The sequence below is a fragment of the Camelus ferus genome, chromosome 3, assembly GCF_009834535.1.
Source record: "Camelus ferus isolate YT-003-E chromosome 3, BCGSAC_Cfer_1.0, whole genome shotgun sequence".
In the NCBI taxonomy this organism is placed as follows: Eukaryota; Metazoa; Chordata; class Mammalia; order Artiodactyla; family Camelidae; genus Camelus; species Camelus ferus.
Genome location: NC_045698.1, coordinates 98441514 through 98464321, shown reverse-complemented (window position 1 = coordinate 98464321; position 22808 = coordinate 98441514). Strand labels below are relative to the sequence as shown.

The 22808-nt window shown below is 41.4% G+C and overlaps 1 protein-coding gene across 5 annotated transcripts in view; it reads right to left on the bottom strand.

Moving 5' to 3' along the window:
- Nucleotides 1-22808, bottom strand: part of LOC102506344 (protocadherin alpha-C2) — a 135909-nt gene that overhangs the window by 29369 nt on the left and 83732 nt on the right. The window contains exon 1 of one of the 5 annotated variants that reach the window (XM_032476902.1): nt 8846-11833. The exons of 3 other annotated variants lie outside the window; for them this stretch is intronic. In XM_032476902.1, coding sequence (XP_032332793.1) covers nt 8846-11407 — 2562 coding nt within the window. In that variant the 5' untranslated portion in view covers nt 11408-11833. Of the gene's footprint in view, nt 1-8845; nt 11834-22808 lie in introns of those variants that run through there. One more of the 5 variants, XM_032476901.1, reaches the window with a different exon arrangement.

Sequence of the window (22808 nt, the reverse complement as noted above, 5' to 3'; positions counted from 1 at the left end):
TCCATGCATTCATTAAAAGTACTGAAGGAGCCATTTCATGTGCAACTCTAAGATGCTATCCGCTTATTCAGCACTTCAGGAGAAAATTAAACTAGCTTACAGGGTCCTTACACGGATTAAGTATCATGGAAAACTGGATTTAGTGATGCTGTGAGGACCGACTTTGGCTTTGTGTTGCTCAACACAGGTCTGCGTTCCTAAAGTAGCATCAGGGGAAGAACAGCCTGTTCTGAAACAGGAAAAGCGTCCATTGTTTTTGCTCTCAAATGCCCCGTTAAGGGAACGTCCCCAATTTGGTGTTCCAGCTTTAACAAGGCACACGACGACACAAGCTCTGCTGGTCTGGCTGGACTGCAGAGGACTGCAATCTGCGGCTGGCTTTGCAGACTGCAGCATGTTTGACCCTGGACGGATGTGCCCAGTTGCAACGCCAGCAACTGATAACCGCCTCTTCTGCTGATTGAAGAGGAATCCAAGGGAGAGGTAAACACACTACAGCAGAGTTGGCCCTTGTGTTGCTACATAATCCTTTTCATAAAATTGTACTTGCTTCCAGCTCCTCTGAGTGCTGTGCCTTCTCATTCAATTACTGTTTGCTAAGCTCTGTTTAACAGGGAGGAGCTGAAACCTAAGAGGCACCTGACTCACTCTGCACCACCTGTGTGTCAGAAAGATGCGTGGCTCTGTGTCTACAAACTGTCAATTCTAAGTGGAGGGGACACAGAGGAAACTGTGGGCGCCTAAAGACTGTTCTGGGAGTTACGTGCTGCATACAAGCTACCCAGGAATCACTGAGGGCAATATCAATCACCATCACTCTCTTGTATCAATAGCAAAAATTTTATCATAAAAAAACCTGTGACAGATGTTCCTCTCAATGTGTTCTCGTGGGCAGAGATTAAAGCGGCCTCGTCACTGAATACTGAGGTCTGTTTGAGTGGAAAGATGACGAGATGGAGGCTGGTACTTTCCTCTGGAGTATAATTATCATATTTGGGAGACACAAAGCCACAGTAATCCTAATAAACTATTTAAAAATATCAATCAATGAGTCTTATTATTATCATTCTTTTTCATTCAAAGGATGCATGGCATTTCATAAACATACTTCTTCACAACATTCAGAGAAGAAGTGATCGAATTTCAACTTCTGGACAGACTTTGGGATGGTTAGATGGTATCCAAAGATTCAGTCAAAGTCAAAGACCAGAGAAAGTGACGACTCTAGGATACTTTACCTCAAATGTCCCCACATACACTAAGTCCCCGCCCCGGCCCCTTCCATTCTGTCGGCAGGCTACAAATATACAAGCTGCTTCATCCCTGGTTTGGCTTTCAAGTTCACAAAATGATACTGATGTTCCTCATAAAGTAGCATAAAACTATCTAGATGAAATGAAAGCGATCTTATTTTCCATCAGTGGTAGCAGAGGGAGCAAAAGAGAAAATGTTTGCAGACCATTTGGTAAACCCAAAAATATGACTGAAATACTTTTTATTAATCACACCATCACCATCCTTTCCCTGACCATCGGGAGCACTCGTGTCACCCTGCCAGCTGTGAGAGCCTTCCTTCAAGAAAGACTCTGACATCTGTTGACCAAGTGCTGCCAATTTTCCTACAACAGGGTAATGTTCATGATGAAAACTGCTGCAACTTGATCTCTGGAATGAAAACCGACCTCATCTTGCTGAAAGTCACAGTTTCAGCAGGAATGACCAGGAAACTCAGTTCATCACAGCAGCTCACTTCCTCAATGAGACATTTAATTCATCATGCTGCTATATTCTATAATAGTCCACCAGCAACAAGATGCCTCTGAGGTTTGTTTGCCAGAATCACAGTTATGAAACATCTTACAGCAGTAAGATCAGTCAGGGAACAGGTAAGGAAGAAAGGAACTAAGGTGTTTTACGGAGCCACACAATAGTAGGCAATGGGATAAGCACTTAACTGCATTTATCCAAACACCTTCTTGTTAGACCATAAGTTCTATGAAAAGGATTATATCTTTGTTCATAAAACATATTAATATTCTCAGATAGTCATAATACATAGCTATACCCTCAGAAGGTAGGGTTCAGATATTTGGTAGGTTTTTTTAAAAAAATGTTTTTGAATAAATTAACTATCATTCAAGGGCAACATTACTGTACTTAAATTACAAAAATCAGAAATCTGGAACTTCAGAGAGATTAAATTACATGCCTGACTGGTAGGTTTGGCTGACGATCTTGTTTGGGTACCCCTAAGTGAAAGTCTGTGTTTTAAAATACATTTGTGTGGCATGACGGATTTTTTTTTTCTTTTTTACTTCTGAGTCTCCCAGATATTTATTTATTTTAAAATGATACAAAATTAAAAGTAATAAAATGTACATAGGTTTCCTCCAAACTTGATTAACCTTGGAAAAACTGAAGTTGAGTGTTTAACTACTGACATACCTAACACAATGAAACATATGTTTAGTTCTCTAATACTTGGATGGTACATCCCTAGACTTTGCTTAATTGCTATTGGTGAAAATCCCGTTGTATTCTTATGTTTCAAAGTGTAGCCCTTTAGAAGAATAAGTCACAAAACTCCAGATGTGGAAAAACCAAATTAGGAAGTCCACGTGGGTGATGTAGTATTACTGAAGACCAAGAATCCACATAAGCTTCTATCAGAATTGTAGCAAATTAACTTATCCTGTAGTGATATTATTTGTTATTTATACTATAGAATATTTGAGCTACAGAAGGTTGAATCACCTCTTCCAAGGTAGATTTAAAATAAAATAGGTTAAAAACACCCTTTGTCAATACATGCACCCCAATGTGCATAACAGCAAATTTACAATAGCCAAGACATGAAAACGACCTATATGTCCATTGACAGACGACTGGATAAAGAAGTTGTGGTATATTTATACAATGGAATACTACTCAGCCATAAAAAAGAATGAAATAATGCCATTTGCAGCAACATGGATGGCCCTGGAGATCATCATTCTAAGTGAAGTAAGATAGAAAGATAAAGAAAATACCATATGATATCACCCATATGTGGAATCTAAGAAAAAAGGACATAAATACTTACATAATAGAAACAGACTCACAGACATAGAAAACAAACTTACGCTTACTAGGGGAGAATGGGGGTGGGAAAGGATAAATTGGGAGTTTGAGATTTTCAGACACCAACTACTGTATATAAAATAAACAACGAGTTTCTACTGTACAGCACAGGGAACTATATTCAAAATCTTGTAGGAACCTATAATGAAAAATAATATGAGAAGGAATATATGTATGTATGTGTATGACTGAAACATTATGCTGTACATCAGAAATTTACATAATGTTATAAACTGACTATACTTCAATTAAAAAAATTTTTAAATACCCTTTGTCAATCATAAACTCACAGAACTATTCAGTGAAGTAATATGCTATCTTCCTATCATGGAAATCCATGATGAAGCTATCAATAAAGGGTCCTCTGAGAAACAAGACTACATGTAGCATCTCCTTTTCCTTCCTAGAAGGAATTCATTGAAGATGTATCCACTAAATTTTTCTGTGATATTTTGTGAACATTGCTGTAAATTATGATAGGCAAAATTTTGAAATGGCCTCCAAGATTCCTACACGCTGGCTAATACATCCTGTATAATCTCCAAGACTGAATATGATGAGCCTTTGCCATTAGCTTTGTTACATGGCACGGCTGGCTTTGAAAAACGGAGATTATCTGGGTGGGAATGACCTCATCACATGAGCTTCTTAAATCTGGGTCTAGAGATCAGAGACAGAATTAGAGAGATTTGAAGCATGAGAGGGATACCATATGAGAAAATATTCTCCACTACTAAAATATTCCTCAGCTCTGAAGATAAAGGGGGCCATGGGACAAGGATCTGAGAGCAACCTTCAGCCAACAGTAAGTAAGAAAACGGGGAGCTCTGTCCTCAAGGAAATGGATTCTGCCAACAACTGGAATGAACTTGAAAGCAGATGCTTCCCCAGAGCCCCCGGAAGAGAACTTAGGTTGGCTGGCATGTTGATTTCAGCCTCTGAAAACCTGAGCAGAGAACCCAGTCCCATCATGCACGTAATAAATAAGTGTTGTTTTTAACCTCTTAACTGTGCTCATTGGTTACAGAGCAAGAGAAAATGAATACAAAAACTGTTGGTCATGACGGCAAAAAGGAATAGAACATTTAAAATAATCATTGCTATGATATCCATTAGTCTTCCTGTAAATCAAAATGAAAAGGTGATAACTAGGATTTTAGGTGACTACTCACCTCTGAAAACAGTCATTTGTGACCCTAATCCACAGAGCAGGAAAATAAAATATACATAACTTTAAAACATACCTAGTGGGTTCCACTACAACAGAAAATGCTAAGGTTGCTTAATTCTGGATGCACAGCCTGCCAGCACAGCAGTTACTCTCCCACTCACAGTTTCACTTCCCTGGAGCCCAGAGGTCTGACCCTGCAAGGCCAGAAAGGAACTGATGTTGCTTATGTGCCAAGGAACTGATGTTTTTCTTCAGTTTTGCAGTGGTGGGGATTTCTCTGCATTTGTCAAGTTCAGATTCTTGAAAGAAAAAAAAAACTTGTATAATGTTTAGGCTAGAAGACTTAAAATACTACTGAGGAATCCGCTTGACCTTTGATTTTTGAAATCATGATTTTAGATAATATTCCAAACAGTATCATCCAAATAAACAAAATTTATATTCAGACTAAAACATGCACGGGAGCATCGAGCCCGGAGAAGTCCTACAAAAGCCACATTTGGAGACACCTGTAAATCCCTATTAAATTCAGCTAAACTTTCCGGGCTTGGTGATGGTAATTTTCCCTCAAACCTTTGCAAACTGACAGCGTCCTGACCTCTCAGTGAGAGCAAAAATTGGTGGCCAACCGAGGCAGGTATCCAGAACCGACTCTGATACTCTGTCAAGCAGACAGCATGCCAATAGACAATTTATAATCTGCCAGGCTGTGTCCCTGCAGAGTGTTCTGAGGAAGACCAGATGCCCATGTGAGGGCTTACTCCTGGGTCAGACGAAAGGGTAGGCCAATGACATTCAAGCTACAATAAATAGATTTCTTCATCAGTCAGAATATGTGCAAGATAGAGACAGAGAAGAGCTCAGCAATAATTCCATCCAGCTCAGCAGAAGAGGGAGGAAGGGGTGGTAATCTGAAGAAATTCTTGTATTCTCAGACAGAATAAAATAAACCTTTTCTCAGAAGAACAGTCCTATGACCAATATGAAAAAGGCAAAAGGAAAACAGCCCCACCCATTCAAAAGTCACCATCAGAGGATGAAACAATGAAATGGAAGTTCAGATACAATTTCCCTGCCTGTTCTGACCACTGTGCAGTTTTTATAAATTCACCACGATGCTACTTTACACTAAGCATAAATTCTGATCTAGGACAGAATTAGTCACCAGCTGGAAAAGCCAGTCCTGGGGGAAATTAATTAAGTGTCACTGAAAGAAGGATTAACACTTTCAGGTTACTACGACATCGAGAATTAGAGGAGTATGTACACACAATGGCAAAAACAACTGATGATCTGGTGACTACAAATTGCTTTATACTACGTGAGTGTACACTTAACTCATTTCTGCTGCTCTTTTGTGATTTCCACATCTTGTGCCAACTGGTCCCACTGAGGCACAGCCAGACAAATCTGCCCAGAGCACTCAAAATGACTCACCAGCGGTCATGGGACCACACATGCACAGAATCCACCTTAAGATTCAGTTCTTTTTCTTGGAGGTTCTTTGAAAACGCCGCCAACCACATTCTATACTCCGTTTTCAGATCTCTCCAAGGAGAAATTCTGCCCCATTGCTAAACAGTTACTTCAAAAATCTCACTGCACAAGTGGCTCATGAAATAAGCCTCCTGGAGGTGAAATCCACCAAAAGATGAGTCTGGTGTTAAATGCTGATGTTTAATAAGCAACCAGGAAGAAAGGAGAGAAAGAACAGAGCTAAAAGATCTTAACCGGCTTTGCCAATGGTAATGCAGATAAACAAATACAAATATAACAGCTTGGTAGTAACATATTTACTCACTGATCCTCCCATTGGTGACCTACTTCAATGCAAAGAATTCTTTTTCTGGGGCATTTAAATGACACTACTGGGTGAATCAGTGGTAGTCTACATGCCTGAGTATCCTTCATCAAAAGGAATAAAAACATTAGGATTTCTGGCTATTCATACTATTTCAAAAGCACAGTCTTTGGAGTCAGACAGGCATGACTTAAAATATCACTAGCAATATGTACGTATATGCATGACTGGGTCATTGTGCTGTTCACCAGAAATTGGTACATTGTAATTGACTGTACTTCGATTTAAATTTTTTAATTGAAAAAAAAATTAGCAGCGTGACTGTGTATGACTTAACCTCTCTAAGCTTGTTTCCTCACATGCTAAATGACAATAAATATTTGCTTAGGACTCACAGGTAACGGAAACCATAAGTGTATTGCAATGCAGAACATTTTGATACAGCAGGGTGGTCAGTGAGTGCAAATTGCCTTACTCATCCTTTCCAATCCCCATCTAATTGTAAAGTAGGCACGTGGAATTAATTGCATCCCAGGGCTCTCCTGCCATCTGCAGTAACTGGGCAGAGAAGAGAGAAAGCCTAACATGAAAATTTAACAGGTTGATCTAGCAGTGATGACTTTCAGAGTTGAGTGATTTTTGTCCCCATTTTGTCATACTATGACAACATGACGCCCTCCCTCCCTATAACTGCAATAATCCCTAAAGCTGTAGATCTTAGGACTCTCCACTGGATTTCCAATAGTGTCCAGCAAAAATTTGCCTGTATGAAAATCACACACTCTCCTGGCAAAATCCCACAAGAGTAAGCACTTTTTCTGACATCGCCTTCTCCCTAGATTAAAGGTTTGTGAACCAAGGCACATATTAACACACAGGTCAGTGTAAGACAGAAATAGTGCATGCATCAAACTGCCCCAAGCTTTGCGCCAGGAGAGGGAGGGTAAGAGTGTTATTCCCCTGAGCTTCTGGCTCACAGCTGGTGGCAAAGCTTGCCTAGCCTGCTCTCCGAGCTTCTTCACCACCTGCAGCCCACCCCAGGCCCAAAAGGACATCACAGAAATTTGTTAAGCAAATACCTACAGCATCCTTATTTAAAACTAAGCCCCTTTACATGCTTCCAAAAGCTATGATCTAAAGAATTCTGGAACCTCTTTGATTCCCTCCTGGTTTTCTTAATCTGCAATCTACCTCCCGTGGCCACTGAGGACTGACTAACATCAGGCTCTTCTGATAAATCTACCCACAGTGTCCATTGGAAATTCTCTCAAGCCATCTCTTTTTTCCTGTGCTTATGCATTACTTTCCTGAAGATAAGTATGAATTTAGAATGTGAAACTACAGACGTTAATAAAAAGACAGCAATATGTCAATGAAAGTGCATCAAAAAAATATAGGAGGGACAAATATTATTAACCATTTTGTAGTACCTCTAGAAGTTCTAACTACAAAGTAGTTGTTGGGGAAGAAACAATTCATTACTATTTGTGGGACAAAAATTTGAAATCCAAGTTTAAAGTCTCACAGAGCAGAACTCCATTGTTTCAAGCATGCATATGGAGACAAACACACTACCTAAACACATGCACTGTCTAACACTGTATATACATTCTTCATAATAATGAGCAAGCCGGCCGTATGGTTACTTAAAACTTAAAACCAGTGTATTTACTAACACCTGCCTTTCATGCACAGTAAACCACCCACTTTCCAAGGCTTTGGTAACTATTGCAAACTAAATGTTAGAACCAGAAAATGAACAAGTGCTTCGGAAGACGTTGAATACTGTTTAAAATACTGCCATTTATCTTAAAGACATGAGGGGGCTTGAATAGGCTGCTTCACAGCTCATCCAAACCTTAGGAATTGTCAACGGGCAATCAGAAGATTACATTTAAGCTAAATGCAGGGAAATTCTCTTAACAATGAATTCACACTATGCCAAGAAAGGTGACTTCCCCCCTCATCATTCTCCCCACTCCCAGCCTGCCTGGTCTTCGCCATACCCCCACATCCCTACTCCATTCATTCTCACATCTCCCTGGCACGCTCAGACAAATTGGTTCTCGGTTCTCTGCCTTATCATCATGCACCTCCTCTGACAGCCCCTACAGAAGAGGCACCACAGCAAATAGCCAGAGCAAACTTCGTCTTCAGGGTGAGGTCCACTTTCTATGGTTTTATCATGCGTGACATGAACTTCTAGATCTTATCACATTAGTTCAGTGTCATTACCAGAAATATTAACTGGATGCTTTTCACTGTAGAGAGTCCAAGGTAAAAACAGAGACAGCAGACAGAGGTGACCACCACAGCGCCTAGAGGTCTCAGAGCTTTTGAAAACACTCCTAAAGGATTTCAAAAGAGAACTTTCCTTGTAAATGACACAGAGGCCATTTCTCCTTGAACCTCATAATGTTACTCCCTGTAGTATCATCTTATTCTCAGTCCTATGCTATTCTCCACAGAGCTGAGCTTAAACATCACGTATTCAAGACAGGGCCTCACTTCTCGAACAATTTTATGGTCAAGTCTTCCTATATCTGAAAAGAAAAAGCAAAGTAAAACAATCCTCTAGTGACACTTTTCTAGAGAGGAAACAGCAGATTATAATCCAATCACAGGCACTTTGCATACTCAGTTTACCGGATAACCCTTGTCATTGTTAACAGCTCAATAAAGCCAATCACATGATATTGGGGGGTTGTGAAAAGTGCATGACTTTGTGGAAGACCCCTTGACTACCATCTCACCTCATTTTGAGAAACAGCCTCGTTTTTTAGAATAATCAGGTTCCCAGCACTCTGCCCACTTTGGCCTGTGAGGTGCCGGCTGTCACCTGCTGCTGCTTGGGCTCCCCCAGGCCCCGGTCCTGTCTGTGCCCCTGTATTGTAAAACATGAAGGTGTCACTCCCTGAGCCTGCTGTCAGACAGGCCTTGTAGCAGTAGGTCTTGGTGAGGGAGCCATTCCCCCGCACTTCAATGAAGTGAGGCTGCACTTTGAGGCCATGCGGTATCCTGGCATCGATGTTGTTGTTGGCCTGTTTGTAGAGCTCTGCAGGGCTCCTCTCCCTCACTCCACAGAAGCCTCCACAGCACGCGGTGCCATAAGCGGTGTAGCGGTAACACTTGATGATGCTCAAAACAATGATTGTCAAAAGAAATACAAAAGACACTGTGCTTAATGCTATTATCAGATAAAGTGTCATTTCAGAGTATGTCCGAGGTCTTTTCACATGTCTCTGAGTGTCAGGGAGAATTTTGGAAACCCTATCCACCACAGCTACCGTAATGGCCACAGAGGCTGACAGTGATGGCTCTCCATTGTCTCGGACCACCACGGTCAGGTTGTAAGTGGTTCCACTCTCATCTCCCATCTTCCTGGTAGTCCTAATTTCCCCTGTGTGTAGCTCGACTTTAAAGAGGTCCAGGTCAGAAGTCTGGGCCAGATGGTAAAAGAGCCAAGCATTTTGCCCAGAGTCTGAGTCCATGGCTATGACTTTAGTGACCAGGTAGCCAGCAGGGGCAGTTCGAGGCACCATTTCAATGGCTGCTGATGAATTGGTTGAGGTAGGGTACAGGATATGAGGGGCATGGTCATTCACATCCACCACGTACACGTTGGCGGTCACAGTGCTGCTCAGTGGCGGGCTCCCCTTGTCCTGGGCCTCCACAGTCACAAAGAACTCCCGAAACTTTTCATAATCAAAGGAGTTGACAGCATAAAGGCTGCCACTGGCACTATTAATGGAGACATAGGAGGTGACTGGCAGCCCTTGAATCTCCCTTTCCAGAAGGGAGTAGGTCACCTCTGCATTCTCCTTTTCATCTGGGTCTGTGGCTTGCACAGTGCAGAGCAACACCCCTGGCAAATTGTTCTCCTGGATGTAGATGGAGTAGGAGTCCTCCAGGAAGCTTGGTGGATTGTCATTGATGTCAGAGATTTTAACCTGCAGGGTCCGCTGGGATGTGAGCTGTGGTACTCCCCCATCAGTGGCTGTCACTGTGATGTTGTAGGCAGCCACCTGCTCCCTGTCCAGGGGGCCACTCACTACCAGTGTGTAGGAGTTTCCAAAGCCATTCAGCCGGAAAGGCAATGTGGCCTCCAGGCCCAGGCTTACTTTCCGGTTGAGACCTGAGTCTTGGTCATTGACACTGAGAAGGGCCACAACGGTGTTGGGTGCGGCATCCTCCGGCACTGGGCTGTACAGGTCCGTGAGCACCATCTCCGGTGCATTATCATTCACGTCTAGGATGTCCACCAGCACCTTGCAGTGACCCACCATGGGCACTGGACCCCGGTCAGTGGCCTGCACATAGATCTGGTAGGAAGAGGCCTCCTCATAGTCCAGCGCTCCACTTACCCGCACTTCCCCCGTGCTGGCATCGATGCTGAAGAGCTGCCTCTCCCGGTCTGACGTGTAGCTGCTCAAGGAGTACCTGAGGTCGCCATTGGAGCCCTCATCCGGGTCTGAGGCATTGAGCTTCACCACCAAGGTGCCTGGGGGCGCGTCCTCCCGCAGCTGGACCCGGTAAGTGGACTGGTCGAAGGCGGGAGAATTGTCATTTGTGTCCAGGACCCGCACAGTGATCTGCGCTGTGCCCGAGCGGGCTGGGCTGCCTCCGTCCACAGCTGTGAGGACCAGGTGGTGCAAGACTGCCTGCTCGCGGTCTAGGCCCTTACGCAGCACCAGCTCCAGCACCTTACTGTTCTCCTGCAGGGGCTTCAGGTCCAGCTCGAAGTGCTCGTTGGGGCTGAGTTCATAGGTCTGCACCGAGTTAGTGCCCACGTCGGGGTCCTGCGCGCTCTCTATGTGAAAGCGCGCTCCAGGCGCCACCGATTCGCTTACCTGAAGCTGGTAGTCGGGCCGCGGAAAGCGCGGTGAGTTGTCGTTGATGTCCAGTACCTCCACCTCCACCGTGCTCACCGCCACGGGACTGTGCGCCAGCACCTCCAGGTTGAGCAGGCAGCGAGGCCGCTGCTCACACAGCGCCTCCCGGTCAATGCGCTCGTTGACGAAGAGCGCTCCACTTGTCAGGTCCAGCTCCAGGTAGCGCGGGCTGGGCGCACCCAGATGGCTGATGCGCAGGCAGCCCGGCCCCAAGCGCCGCAGCTCCAGCCCCAGCGCTCTAGCCACGTTGCCCACAAGCGCGCCGAGTGCCTGCTCCTCCGGCACCGAGTATCGCAGCTGGGAGGCCGCTGGGCCCGGCAGCAGCAGTAGCTGCAAGAGAAGCAGCAGCAGCAGGCAGGAGGACATGGGCGGCCGGAGCCGTGTACGCTCTGTCGCCCCGGGTCTGGTACCCGCCAGCTCCATAGCCACCGGCCGCGGTGGAGGCAGCTGGGCAGGGCCGGAGGCAGCAGCTTCCCCAGCCGAGCTCCACGCCCGGCCGCGCCTCCGCCTCCGCTCGTGCCGCCCTGCGCCCGCTCCCCCACGCCTCACGCGCTAGCAAACGCCGGGGGCCGCTCCCCTCTTGGGCCCCCAGGAGGGCTCCGCGCCCCGCCGCCCGCGCTGACTCCCCATATCCCGGCTCCTCCGCTCGCCTCGCAGTCGCTCAGCCTGGCTTCGCTTCCTGCCGCCGCCGCCGCTCCGGGGAGGGGGGAAGAGGAAGCAGAAGGGGAGGGGGAGGAGTGCTCAGCAAGTCCAGCTCCGATTCCGCACTGAGGTGGCGGACGGCGACCCGGACTGCCCAGTCGCTGGAACCGCTCCAGCCCCAGCTCCTTCACCCCAGACCCGCCGGATCCCAGCGGACCGCGGGAACACGGCCACTCCCTGTCTCCCTGCCCCCACTGTCCTCTTCATCCGTCTCCACGGTCCCTCGTCTGCTTAACGGGTCTTGTAAGGAGATTATTCCAGGAAAAGCAGTTAAATCTCTAGAACTCGGGCTATTCGCTCCCCAGGAAAAGACTTGCAAGAGCAGTTCAAGAAAATACGCTGAGGACCTCAGCTGAGTACGGGTATCTGGGCGGCGGCTCCACGTTCTAAGAAACAAACGCAAGGGAGGCACGCCGGAGTTACCGCTGAGGGGGTTTATTTCCCTGACCCCAACATTTTCCCTGGATTCTCCTAAATACCGCAGAAAGTGTTCAACTCCTAGGGCAGAGGTGGTGGGTGGGGTGGCAAGTGCTGTCTTCTTTCGCGGAGCAAGCCTGAAACTACCATCCTGGGATCCAACACTCAATTCTGCGCGTAGCCAAGTGGCCCTTTCAGTGTGTGTCTTGGCAAATAACCAATATTTCAGGTTGTAACGTTCTCTCTTTAGAAAATTGAAGCTGCAGGCTAAGCTCTGACCCCTTTTGATCATAGTGGGGAGAAATCTGGTAAAATTCTAAAGAGATTCTTCCCTCAAGCTTTTCCTCATTTTACTTCCAATCTTTTTCATTTATCAGCCAAGACATTTTCTTTGTTCTTTCAAGAGGGATTTAAATTTCTATTCTTAAATGGAGGACAATGTCTTCAAGAGCCTGAAAAACCATTACATCAAGAGAGAGAGTTACTCTTGATTTCCCAAGCCTGGCTGGAATTTGGACTCCATTAATGCTTTGCCGTGAAAAGTCTGCTGTTATTAAGCAAAATGTGGGAGGCTGGGATTTATCTTAAACCAGCCAGCAATTCCAGTGGCTGCAGCTCTTCCTCCATAAATCTAAGGCTCCTTTACACCTCTGGGTCTCTCTTCCCCTAAGACTCCCCCTTCTATTGCTGCAGAGGCAACAAAAAGATAACCAGTTGCCTTTAGTGAACATGAAGGATCAGAGGAAGCATTTCTGTGCTGTGTCATTGCCTCTGATTCTCTGTTCTGAACATCCATTCTTCCCAGGCCCTCTCACTGCTTCCACAAGAGTTGAAAATTCATTGCCCCACTTGCAAAAAGCACTCACTAAAATGTCCCCTCTCTTCCTCTTCTCTCAGTGTCCTCTCACCCTGAGATCATCCTCTGTGGGTCATGAACTGGAACAAAACTAGAATGAGACCTGGCCTTTGGCATGCTTCTCTTCTTCGGGGATAATTGAAGGGCCGAAGGCACCCAGATTTTAAAGGCCTGGACTAGCACATCTCTTCCTGCCACCCACCAAATGCACTCACTGACCACTCCACACCCTAACCAATTTTATTCCAGAGAAGCTCCCAGCTTCCTCCTATGCCTGCTGCTTCTTATTTTGTCCTCTTTGTTCCCACAAGGGTGCAGAGTGGGAAGCAGTTCCCATCACATTCTATTCCTGTCTCCTTTCTTAGGCCTCTGGCTTCTCCCTCTCTGTCTGCCTCCTCCCAAAATGCCTCTCCAGTCTCTGTTTGCTGTAGTAATTTGATCTCAGAAAGCCTTAAACTCTCAAGTGCATGAATTGGAAGCCTGGCCTATGTCTTAGCCCATTATTTATTTCTGAAAATAAATGGCTTATAAGTGGAATCAAGTTATACGTTGTCAGGAAGAGTGACCTTTTCTTCCCTCATCTCCTCCCGGGCTTGCACAGTCGCTGCCACCTCTGCCCACAGCTCAGAAACCTGGTCACTGGGTATTGACCATGTGCAGACCTGTGCCCCTGAAAAGATCACAGGCACTTAAGGGAGAGATTAAATCACAGAGGCTTGGTAATGTTTCTAATGGAAGCCTCCAACTGTCATATCTCAGGAGAAAAATCAGGGCTCCTCTTTTAGCAATCTTGTCATCTTCCAGCAAGGACACCTGCCAGGTTGTCCATTTTGATGTGTCAGGATCATAAGCTTCAACTTCTTATTCCCTCCGTGGTTGAGAAGGCAAACATAGAACCAGCACAAATCAGCCACCTTTTCAAAGAGGTCCTAAAGAGATGGTACACTCTGTGTCTGGCACTACAGTGATTTAGTTCCTCCTACTATTGCCTATGTCTCTTGCCAACCTTACTAGTTGGTGGTACGGGGTCGCTTAGACTGCTGGCAAGTGCCCTGTCTACGAACATTAATGCTGATACCTCGACCATACTACTATGCATTCCTTTTCTTGGACCTTCAAGAACCCCCTACTGAAAAGCAGAACAGCACAGTGATTAGGAACACAGATTATGATACCAGTCACACCCCTGCCAATGAATGACTGTGTGGCCTCGGTCTTGTTACTTAAACTAAGCTTCAATTTATTCATTTTAATTGGGGACAACAAATTTAAGTAAACTCACAGACTCACTATGATCACATGAGATGATGTATATAAAACAATCTGAAGGAGATTAAGAGGTGCAAACTTTCAGTTACAAAGCAAATGAGTCATGGGGATGAAACGTACAGTATGGGGAATATAGTCAACAATGATGTCATATCTTTGTATTATGACAAGGTAACTAGCCTTATCGTGGTGCTCATTTAGTAATGTTTAGAAACATTGACTCACTAGGTTGAGTACCAGGAACTAACATAGTGGTGTAAGTCAGTTATACTTCAAAAACAAACAAACAAACTCATAGAAAAAAAGATCAGATTTGTGGTTACCTGAGACAGAGGGCTGGGGGGGGGAGAGCGAGTTGGATGAAGGGGGTCAAAAGGTACAGACTTCCAGTTATAAGATAAATAAGTACTAGGAATATAATGTACAACATGATAAATATAATTAATACTGTTGTATGTTATATATGAAAGCTGTTAAGAGAATCAATCCTAAGAGTTCTCATCCCAAAGAAAAAAATTTTTTCTTTTATTTTGCATCTATATAAGGTGATGAATGTCCCGTTAAACTTACTGTGGTAATCATTTTCATGATGCATGAAGTCAGATCATGTTGTACAACTTAAACCTGTACAATGCTGTATGTCAACGATATCTCAATAAAACTGGAAGAAAAAAACAATCTGCATAGTGATTGACAAGTACAGTATTATTATTATTAAAATGCAATCATTTATTATCATCAGATAACACCTTAAGTTGACAGTCTGCACACAGCACGGCCCTTTAAGGAATCAAACACAGATACACAGCAATGTGTAACAGACAGGAAGTCAATGATGATGGGGAAGTGCACTAAAGTTAAGCTTTCCCAATTATTTCTAGAGGTTATCCTACATTTTGAAAACAAAAACCAGTCCCTTTCTACATCACCAAGGAAAAGGAACTTCAGTTATAAGAACTCCGGCAAGGTATTTATTTCCTCACAAGAGATTCACCTTTTCAGGATATGTGAAAATGCTTTAGCGACAGAGTACAGAGCGTTCCCAAACACGCTGTCATCTCTAGCACCCAATAAAGAGTTTGGCACAGTGATGCTCAATTAAGGTTCCTTGAACAGAACTAAATTTACAACTTTCCTTGTTCAGTTCTCTCAAATAGAAATAGCTTCATCTTTTCTCTCCCCTTTTCTAATATTTCTACCTATATTCCAAGGTCCATCTTAAAACCTACCAGGATTACCATGAGACATTGTCTATTCTAAACAGAGTGGTCTTTTTTCTCTCTTTCACAGTCTACATATCTCTGAATGCTGACATGTGTCACTCTTTAATTCATCCAAATGCTTTAATATTATTTCTTGACCTTAATTATAAGCAACTCACCAGCAAAAGCCATGTCGTATATGTCTGTGTAGTCTTCACAGTGCAGGAAATCTTATAGACAATAAATAAGTGACAATTGTTTCCTTCTCTTCAGATCCTTTTTTAGCAAATTCAAGAAGAGCTGCTACTTGCCCGTTTTTTACCCCACGTCTAATGGCGAGAAGGCTCAAGAGCCTGCAATGATTTCACTTCCTTTAAAGTTTGAAATACAAAATATTTCAAACCTGGAGAACTGAAGCCTACTAATAAAGTTGCTAGACTCTAAGAAAGGCTCTGCCCAGAAGTATTTTTATCACTCTTTGTATTTTATATTATAAATTATAAAATAAAGGTATTCCTTGCTCACAACTAACAAAGAAAGTGACATGACGTGAGAAGCACCACAAAAAGACACGGTTTTGTTTACCCCCATGTTAGGCAAGAACTTTGAAATAGCATCCCTTAACTGTATCTATAAAATGCATCTATCATGAGATCATTGGGCACAGGAGCAAAACCAATCAAAACACAACTGAATTAAGCCTGTGAGAAAAATACTGGTACTCAGTGAACCCTCCTAATTCACAGAATTTTTCCTTTCACTATTATTAGTGTCATTACGAAATCATTTTACTTTGGGGAACCAAACAATCTGGAGTCTTGTGGTCACAGGGAAAGGGGACATGCTCATTAGTTTGATCAACCTTTGGGGTGACCATTGTGTAAGTATCTGCCAGCTAGGGAAGGCTCTGGTTTTCATTGTTCAGTTGTATATTTGCACAGTTGTATATATTCCAACAACTGAGCACATGATATATAATTTAAAAACAAAGACAAATGAACATCCCAATGTTTAGTATGGTCCAAGACAGTTCAAAAATTCTATCTTGTTACAAACGAACTGTACTTCTGATCTTTATGCATCTTCAGAAGGAATATGCCTACTGATATGATTAGCAGCAGACTTTACAGGTACAGCATCCACTGGATGGAGATAACAAAATTTTTCATATAACATGATGGCTGATTTTTTTTCAGTTTCTTTCCTCCAGAGAGAATATATCAGCTTTTAGATCGTCTAAATTTTTAGTTTTGAGAAATGAATATACTGCTGATCCTTGACTGAGGCTTCTGAAAATTGCTTAGAATAAACAAAGGAACTCAAACTATCTTTGGACAAGTAACAATAAAAAGGAGAATATGTTAAAGGTTTGGGGTAGATTGTGTAATATTCACAGATAAAATCAAATGATCAGTATTTTCCATTGAGACGACCTAGCAGGAATCACAGACTATTAAAGACTGAGAGATATTTAGAAAGTATCTCACCCAAATTCTTAATTTTTCATTGAACAAAATATTTGAGTGGAACTTGAAACTCAAGATTAGTGAGGAGACGGGAAGCACAGAAGTGCTACAAGTAAATCAAGTGTCTGTAATGAGATAAAGGGCCCTCAGAAGTGACTAGAGAACCAAATTTCCTATTTTTTAAAAAGCGCCATTGGGCTTGATATAAATTCCTTCAAAACTCTATTATAACCAAAGTAATTGTTTATGAGCACTTAGAATGAAGTACATTCATACTAGGGACCACTTTAGCTTAACTTAAAACTGGCAACTTCAAACCAATCACAAAGACTTAAAAAAAATTCACTTGAGCATTTTACAATTTTGGTTGCTAGGATCACTGATAAGCAACATGCTACAGGCACAAAGTCCCCCAGTATATCCTTCCAGACAAAAGGAAGAAAGTGAGCCTGCAAGACAGTATAGTTAGGTGATTTCATAATTCTTTGGATAGCTGGGCCAAAAAGTTTATTAACGAAAGGCTTCAGCCTGGAAGGACAATTCTCATGGGTGACTGCAGTGATTCACCACTGCTCCTACCCCTTATTCAACATTTTATCAATGACTCAGACAAGGAAGCATCAAGTGCCCAGGCCAATCCAGCAACAAGCTGAGCTCTCTGGAATGAGAATACCAACTGCCTAGGGTGAGCCATGTTTCTAATTCACTAAAATTAGTACAAATATTCTATTTGAGACTCAATACATACCAGAAATCGGTAAGTGTGTATTTAAGTTAATTTCTGGCTTCTAGTATTGCCATTAAAACCTGTTCCAAGTTTCTATTCATCACTCAAGGCCTCTTAACTTTAATAGAAAAACTTGTTTGGCCCTGTTTCTTCCCTGCAGTTGTTAGGATTTTAGCCATAGAATAAAATAAGACGGTAATTTGGCAGTAAAGAATATCCTTGTTTCCAAGTGGGTTTTAGCCAAAGCATTAGCTGATTTGTATACTTTCTTTTTCTATTTCAAAAAAATGTAGGTATTGTTGAAGTACCTTGGATTTGGTCTGTTTTCCAGGACATGACCTAAGGTCAGTCTAAATGAGAATAAATGTCTCCCTTCCATGCCCATTGTGTTTGCTGCTTGGAGGGAAAAAAAAAAAAAAAAACAACTTACACCTCTGCCTAAAAAGGATCAATTCTCAAAAGTGTCTCTTCATATATTCAGAGTATCCAGTAATTGTTGGCTTCTGGGGTCCACCCTTACTACGCTGATGCCTTAGCAATTAATTGTTTACATACTATTTCTAAACATATTATCTCACTTAGTCTTCACAAGAGCCCAATGAGGTTAGTACTAATGAAGAAACTGGATCCCAAAAAGGTGAAGGAATTTATTGGAATCTTCAGGAAGCTCTTTGCTATGCCCCTGTTTCTTGAGGTAGTAATACTGTGTCTGACCACTACACATGCACTCCTAACCAAGCATCTTGTTACTGGCCTCAAGCAATTAATTTCCAAGTACTTTATATGGGATCCTATTCAATTGCTTCACAGCTACAATTTCTTTTGTCTTTTAGAGGCTTCAATTGGATTTTCTGTATATATAAATATATCTATTTTTAAATGGCCTCAGCAAAACTGTGATACAAAATAGTTTTGTATTTCATATCCCAGCCTCTTCTTTCAGTACCACTTCCCCTCCTACAACATTCTGTGTAAGTAGTGGGGTTTTACAAATGAATTGGACTTTTCTAATATAAATCCCATCCGTGTATTCCTTGTGCTAGATTTGGTTATACATAAATCCTTCAGCAGTTATGTGTACAACAGATTGTAAGGTGGCTAAAATATAAATTCTCAAAATTAGCCAAGTTTAAATGTACTATGTTGTCTGTGATATTCAAGGATTCTTTAAGGCATTTTGATGAGAAATTAATGTTATCTAAAACCTTATCAAAGCTCCTCTTATTAAAGTTAGAAAAGATTCTTCAATTTTGTGGTAACTTCTGAACTTTTTACAAAGCATCTTTTAGGTAGTAAGACCTATGGTTAAATTCCACTAGCAATTACAGACCCAACTCCACCTCAAGGTTTATAATCACACTCTATGCTTAGATCACGCACCTAGGTAGGGTCCTCTTACAGTAATCCCGCTTGTCGCACCGTAAAAGCAGACTCTAAGATTCAAGATCCGGCTCTACTGCTTATTATGTATCCTTAGGAAAGTTTTCTTTCTCTAAACCTCAGCTTAGTGAAATAAGGAAAATAGTACGTAATACAAACAGTTGCTGCTAGACATTTATTGACTTATGGCATGTAAAAATTTCATTGTATAAGTTGTCAATGATTATGAGCCAGAAAACAGAGAGGTACAGCTTGGGGATAGTCTCATAAAATTATCCAAATAGAAAGGAGGGGCGAGTCAGAAGAAATAGAAAACCCAAGTTTCGGCACTCTTTTTTTGCATACTCTGCTTGACTGACAGAATTGAGAAGAAAAATCTAGTCCTGGTTCTATTTACACAGTATCTCTGAATTAATGGTCGCAAAGATCTTAACATCATTTAACTTATGCATCTACAACTTGAAGTTGGTTAATGCCAACTTCAGCTTTTCAGCACCGAATAGGAAAATAAAAATACACAAAATTCCCCAATCAATCAATACTCTAACTGGTGACTTTTCTTTATCTAAATCTATTGGGCAATTCTCCAATGAATCCAGTGAACCAAAGACAATGGGATGAAAGATTTAAAACTGAAGCATAGAATGGTTCAATAATTGACTAGAAATATAGAGTTGATTTCAAGCAGAACTGGGTAAAAACCTCACTTTCTCTCCTTCCAATTCACTGGTACATCTATTATAACAAAGTTGTCACGGTAAGATATCTTATATCCTTTATAATTAAAATTTCATCATAGCCTCCCATGATTGGTTTTCTGCAGCACTCTGAAGCTAGACTAGTATTCCTCTGATGCAATTATCATAAGCTCATTTAAAATCTCAACTGTATATGAAACATTTATTGGTTCAAAAATCAACGTATACATAGGATATATTGGACAGCTATGGCTCCTAGGATATGTGCATTTAATGCTCTTTAAACTACCAGGAGTTGAAGAATAAACGGGATTTTCAAATTACAAAAAGTCATTCATTCCAAGCATCAACAATGATGTGTTAAGAAAGTAGCAGCAACCCTGAAAGAGTCAGACTGTGAGTTTCCTGGGTACAAGGATGAGCATTGCATCCTTGGATGAAGAAGCCAATTTTAGGTTGGGGTTAGGCACAGAAAACTAAATTATCATGGATTATGCCCTATTCGTATTCTCTCCCCAATATATTTTGAAAAAAAAATCATGGAGGGATTCAATGGTGGTACAACAGAAAAATGCTAACTTGGAAATACAGGAAGCAGGTAATCACATTCTTCTCCATAACTATTTTAACTCGTGTGTTAGTCCAATGAAGCAAGATTTTAACTAAAATTCATCAAGCATTCATTGAGTACCTAGGATGTACCAATCATAGGGTTAAGGGCTTTCACACCTATTATCAAATTTAATTATCATTAAAGGAATATTTGAATATACATCAAGGTTACTGAGTCAATATTAAAAGGGAAGGGAGTAAACCCTGTAGGCAGCAAAGCACTTTATAATACTCCAACAATTCCTCACTCATCATTTACCTTAATGGCAGAAAAGTTTGAATGTCCAGATACAGAAATTTCTTTTGTTCCTTGATTTAAATGAGTTTAGTGGTTCTTAAGCTTTAGCGTACATGAGAATATCTCTTTAAGGTGGTACCAGTACAACTAGGAAAATTGTACTTGGAAAGATTTATGTGATTTTTAAGCTTAATATTACTTTAACACAGTATTCACCATACACACTTACTTTAGACCCTAACCCTTGAGTAACATGTGATTGTATTGTATTTCCATTTATTTTTACTTTACGCAATTTTTACTTTTAAATCTCAGAATTTGTAAGGAAAAAAATATTACCTTATGTTAGGGTGTCAGAATCTTACTTGCTGAGATAAGTCAGAACCAAACAGTCTCACTATTCTTATTAAAAGAAGAAATTCCATGATCTGATGCTGGGACACTTTTCATTCATTCAATGTTTATTGAACATTTACTTTGTAACAAGGACTAAACTACACACTAAACCTCTGTACCACTTTCCTGGTACATCTTACGTATATTTTTAATTTATATATTATACTAGAGTTATATTAGAAGCAACTAATGAAGGAAAAAACATCTGGGGACCACAAGTCAGTTAAAGTATATTTGCTTATACTGCTGTAAAAAGCCTCTATTGTATGCATATGTGCTTTTTGAATAAGTGAATACAGTGTGTCCATATATTTTAGGTTTTTAAAAGATATAAACTTTGGTTATACTTCCTGTATGATTTATTTTTATTTTTTCTTGGTCTTCTGTTTATTTTATTTAGGTTGAATAATATTTAAAAGTATATGCCGCTTGTACAAAATTCAGTTTATCCAGAAAAAGCAAAAAAAAGTGAAAGTCCTTTCAAATCCCATTCTTCTGCAGACTACACCATTAACAAATAATTGTATATTCCTCCAGCCTTTTACCTATGCATACATGAATATGTACATGCATATATTTGACTAAAATGTAACTTCACTGTACACACTACTGTGCAACTTTGCTTCTTTATTTTTACCTAATATATATGATGAGCATCCTTCTATGTCACTACATATAAATCTGTTTTACTCTTAGTAATGATTGCATAATATTCCTTTATATGGGTATTTCATAATTTATTTTTACTCTCTGAATATCTAGGTGCATTTCTGAAAGTGTGTGCATGTATATGCCTGTGTGTTTATTCCGAGAGGTGCTTAGTTAAAAGGATGCACATTTAAATAGTAATTAGACATGCCAAAATGCTTCCCAAAGTTTTTGTACTAATTTATATTCTCAATCAATGGTAAATGAGCCAATCCATTTACTCCTAATTTGTCTGTAAAATTCTTAGTTCACAATGCAGTAAAGAAACACAAAATCATGCTCACAGCAATATTTTGTTTTCCTTAATAAAAAGGTATCATATTCTAATTATTTCATATTACTCCTATAAACACCTAAATTCTCACTGAGAAAGTCAGCTCACTTCTTTGAATTTATTATACTTAAATTGACTGGTTTCATCATAGTGCTTTTATATCATTTTTACCCTATAACCAGCAGAGTTAAAAGTTGTTCGAGAACATACATTTCTTGATACATAATTCTCCAAACATTTATTAACCTTTTAGCCAGAGATAAATAAATTACTAATTTAAATCTGGGATAAATGTGATATTTAAGCAAAATCTTTAAACGAAAGTTCCAAAGCTGAGTCTAATATACTTAAATAAGCTCGTAACAAGCCTTTCCAGAGGTAACAACCGTAGCCTCTGAACAAATACATTAAGCAACTTCCTGAGAACGCTTGAGAGTAAATAAAAGCAGGTAGATGGGAGGTGGGGAGCCAAAATTTGGAGAAAGAGATCAGCATGGAGTGAGTTCCCGGTTTTTACTGCTTTGCCCTGAGGATAGGCCATGGCTGTGGTGGCACAACATGAGGAAGCTAAAGCTCTGAGAGGCAGCCCTCAGTTTCTCAGCCACGAGGAACAGGGGGAAGGAGCCAGAAGCAACCACAACTACTGGGGGATGGGGGGACCCTGAGTGGAGACAGCCAGAGAAAGGGATCTCTGAATTCTAACTTGAATTCTTCCCACATCTCTGTAGACCCCTGAACCACATGTAGAGAGCTAAGGCTAGAGCTGAAAGAACTCAAATGAAATTTGAACTATTGCCCATCACAAGCCAGAGAGGGTTTGTATTTTCAGTCTAATCAAGTTTATTCTCTACTAAAACAAAACCATGAACACCCTTCAGA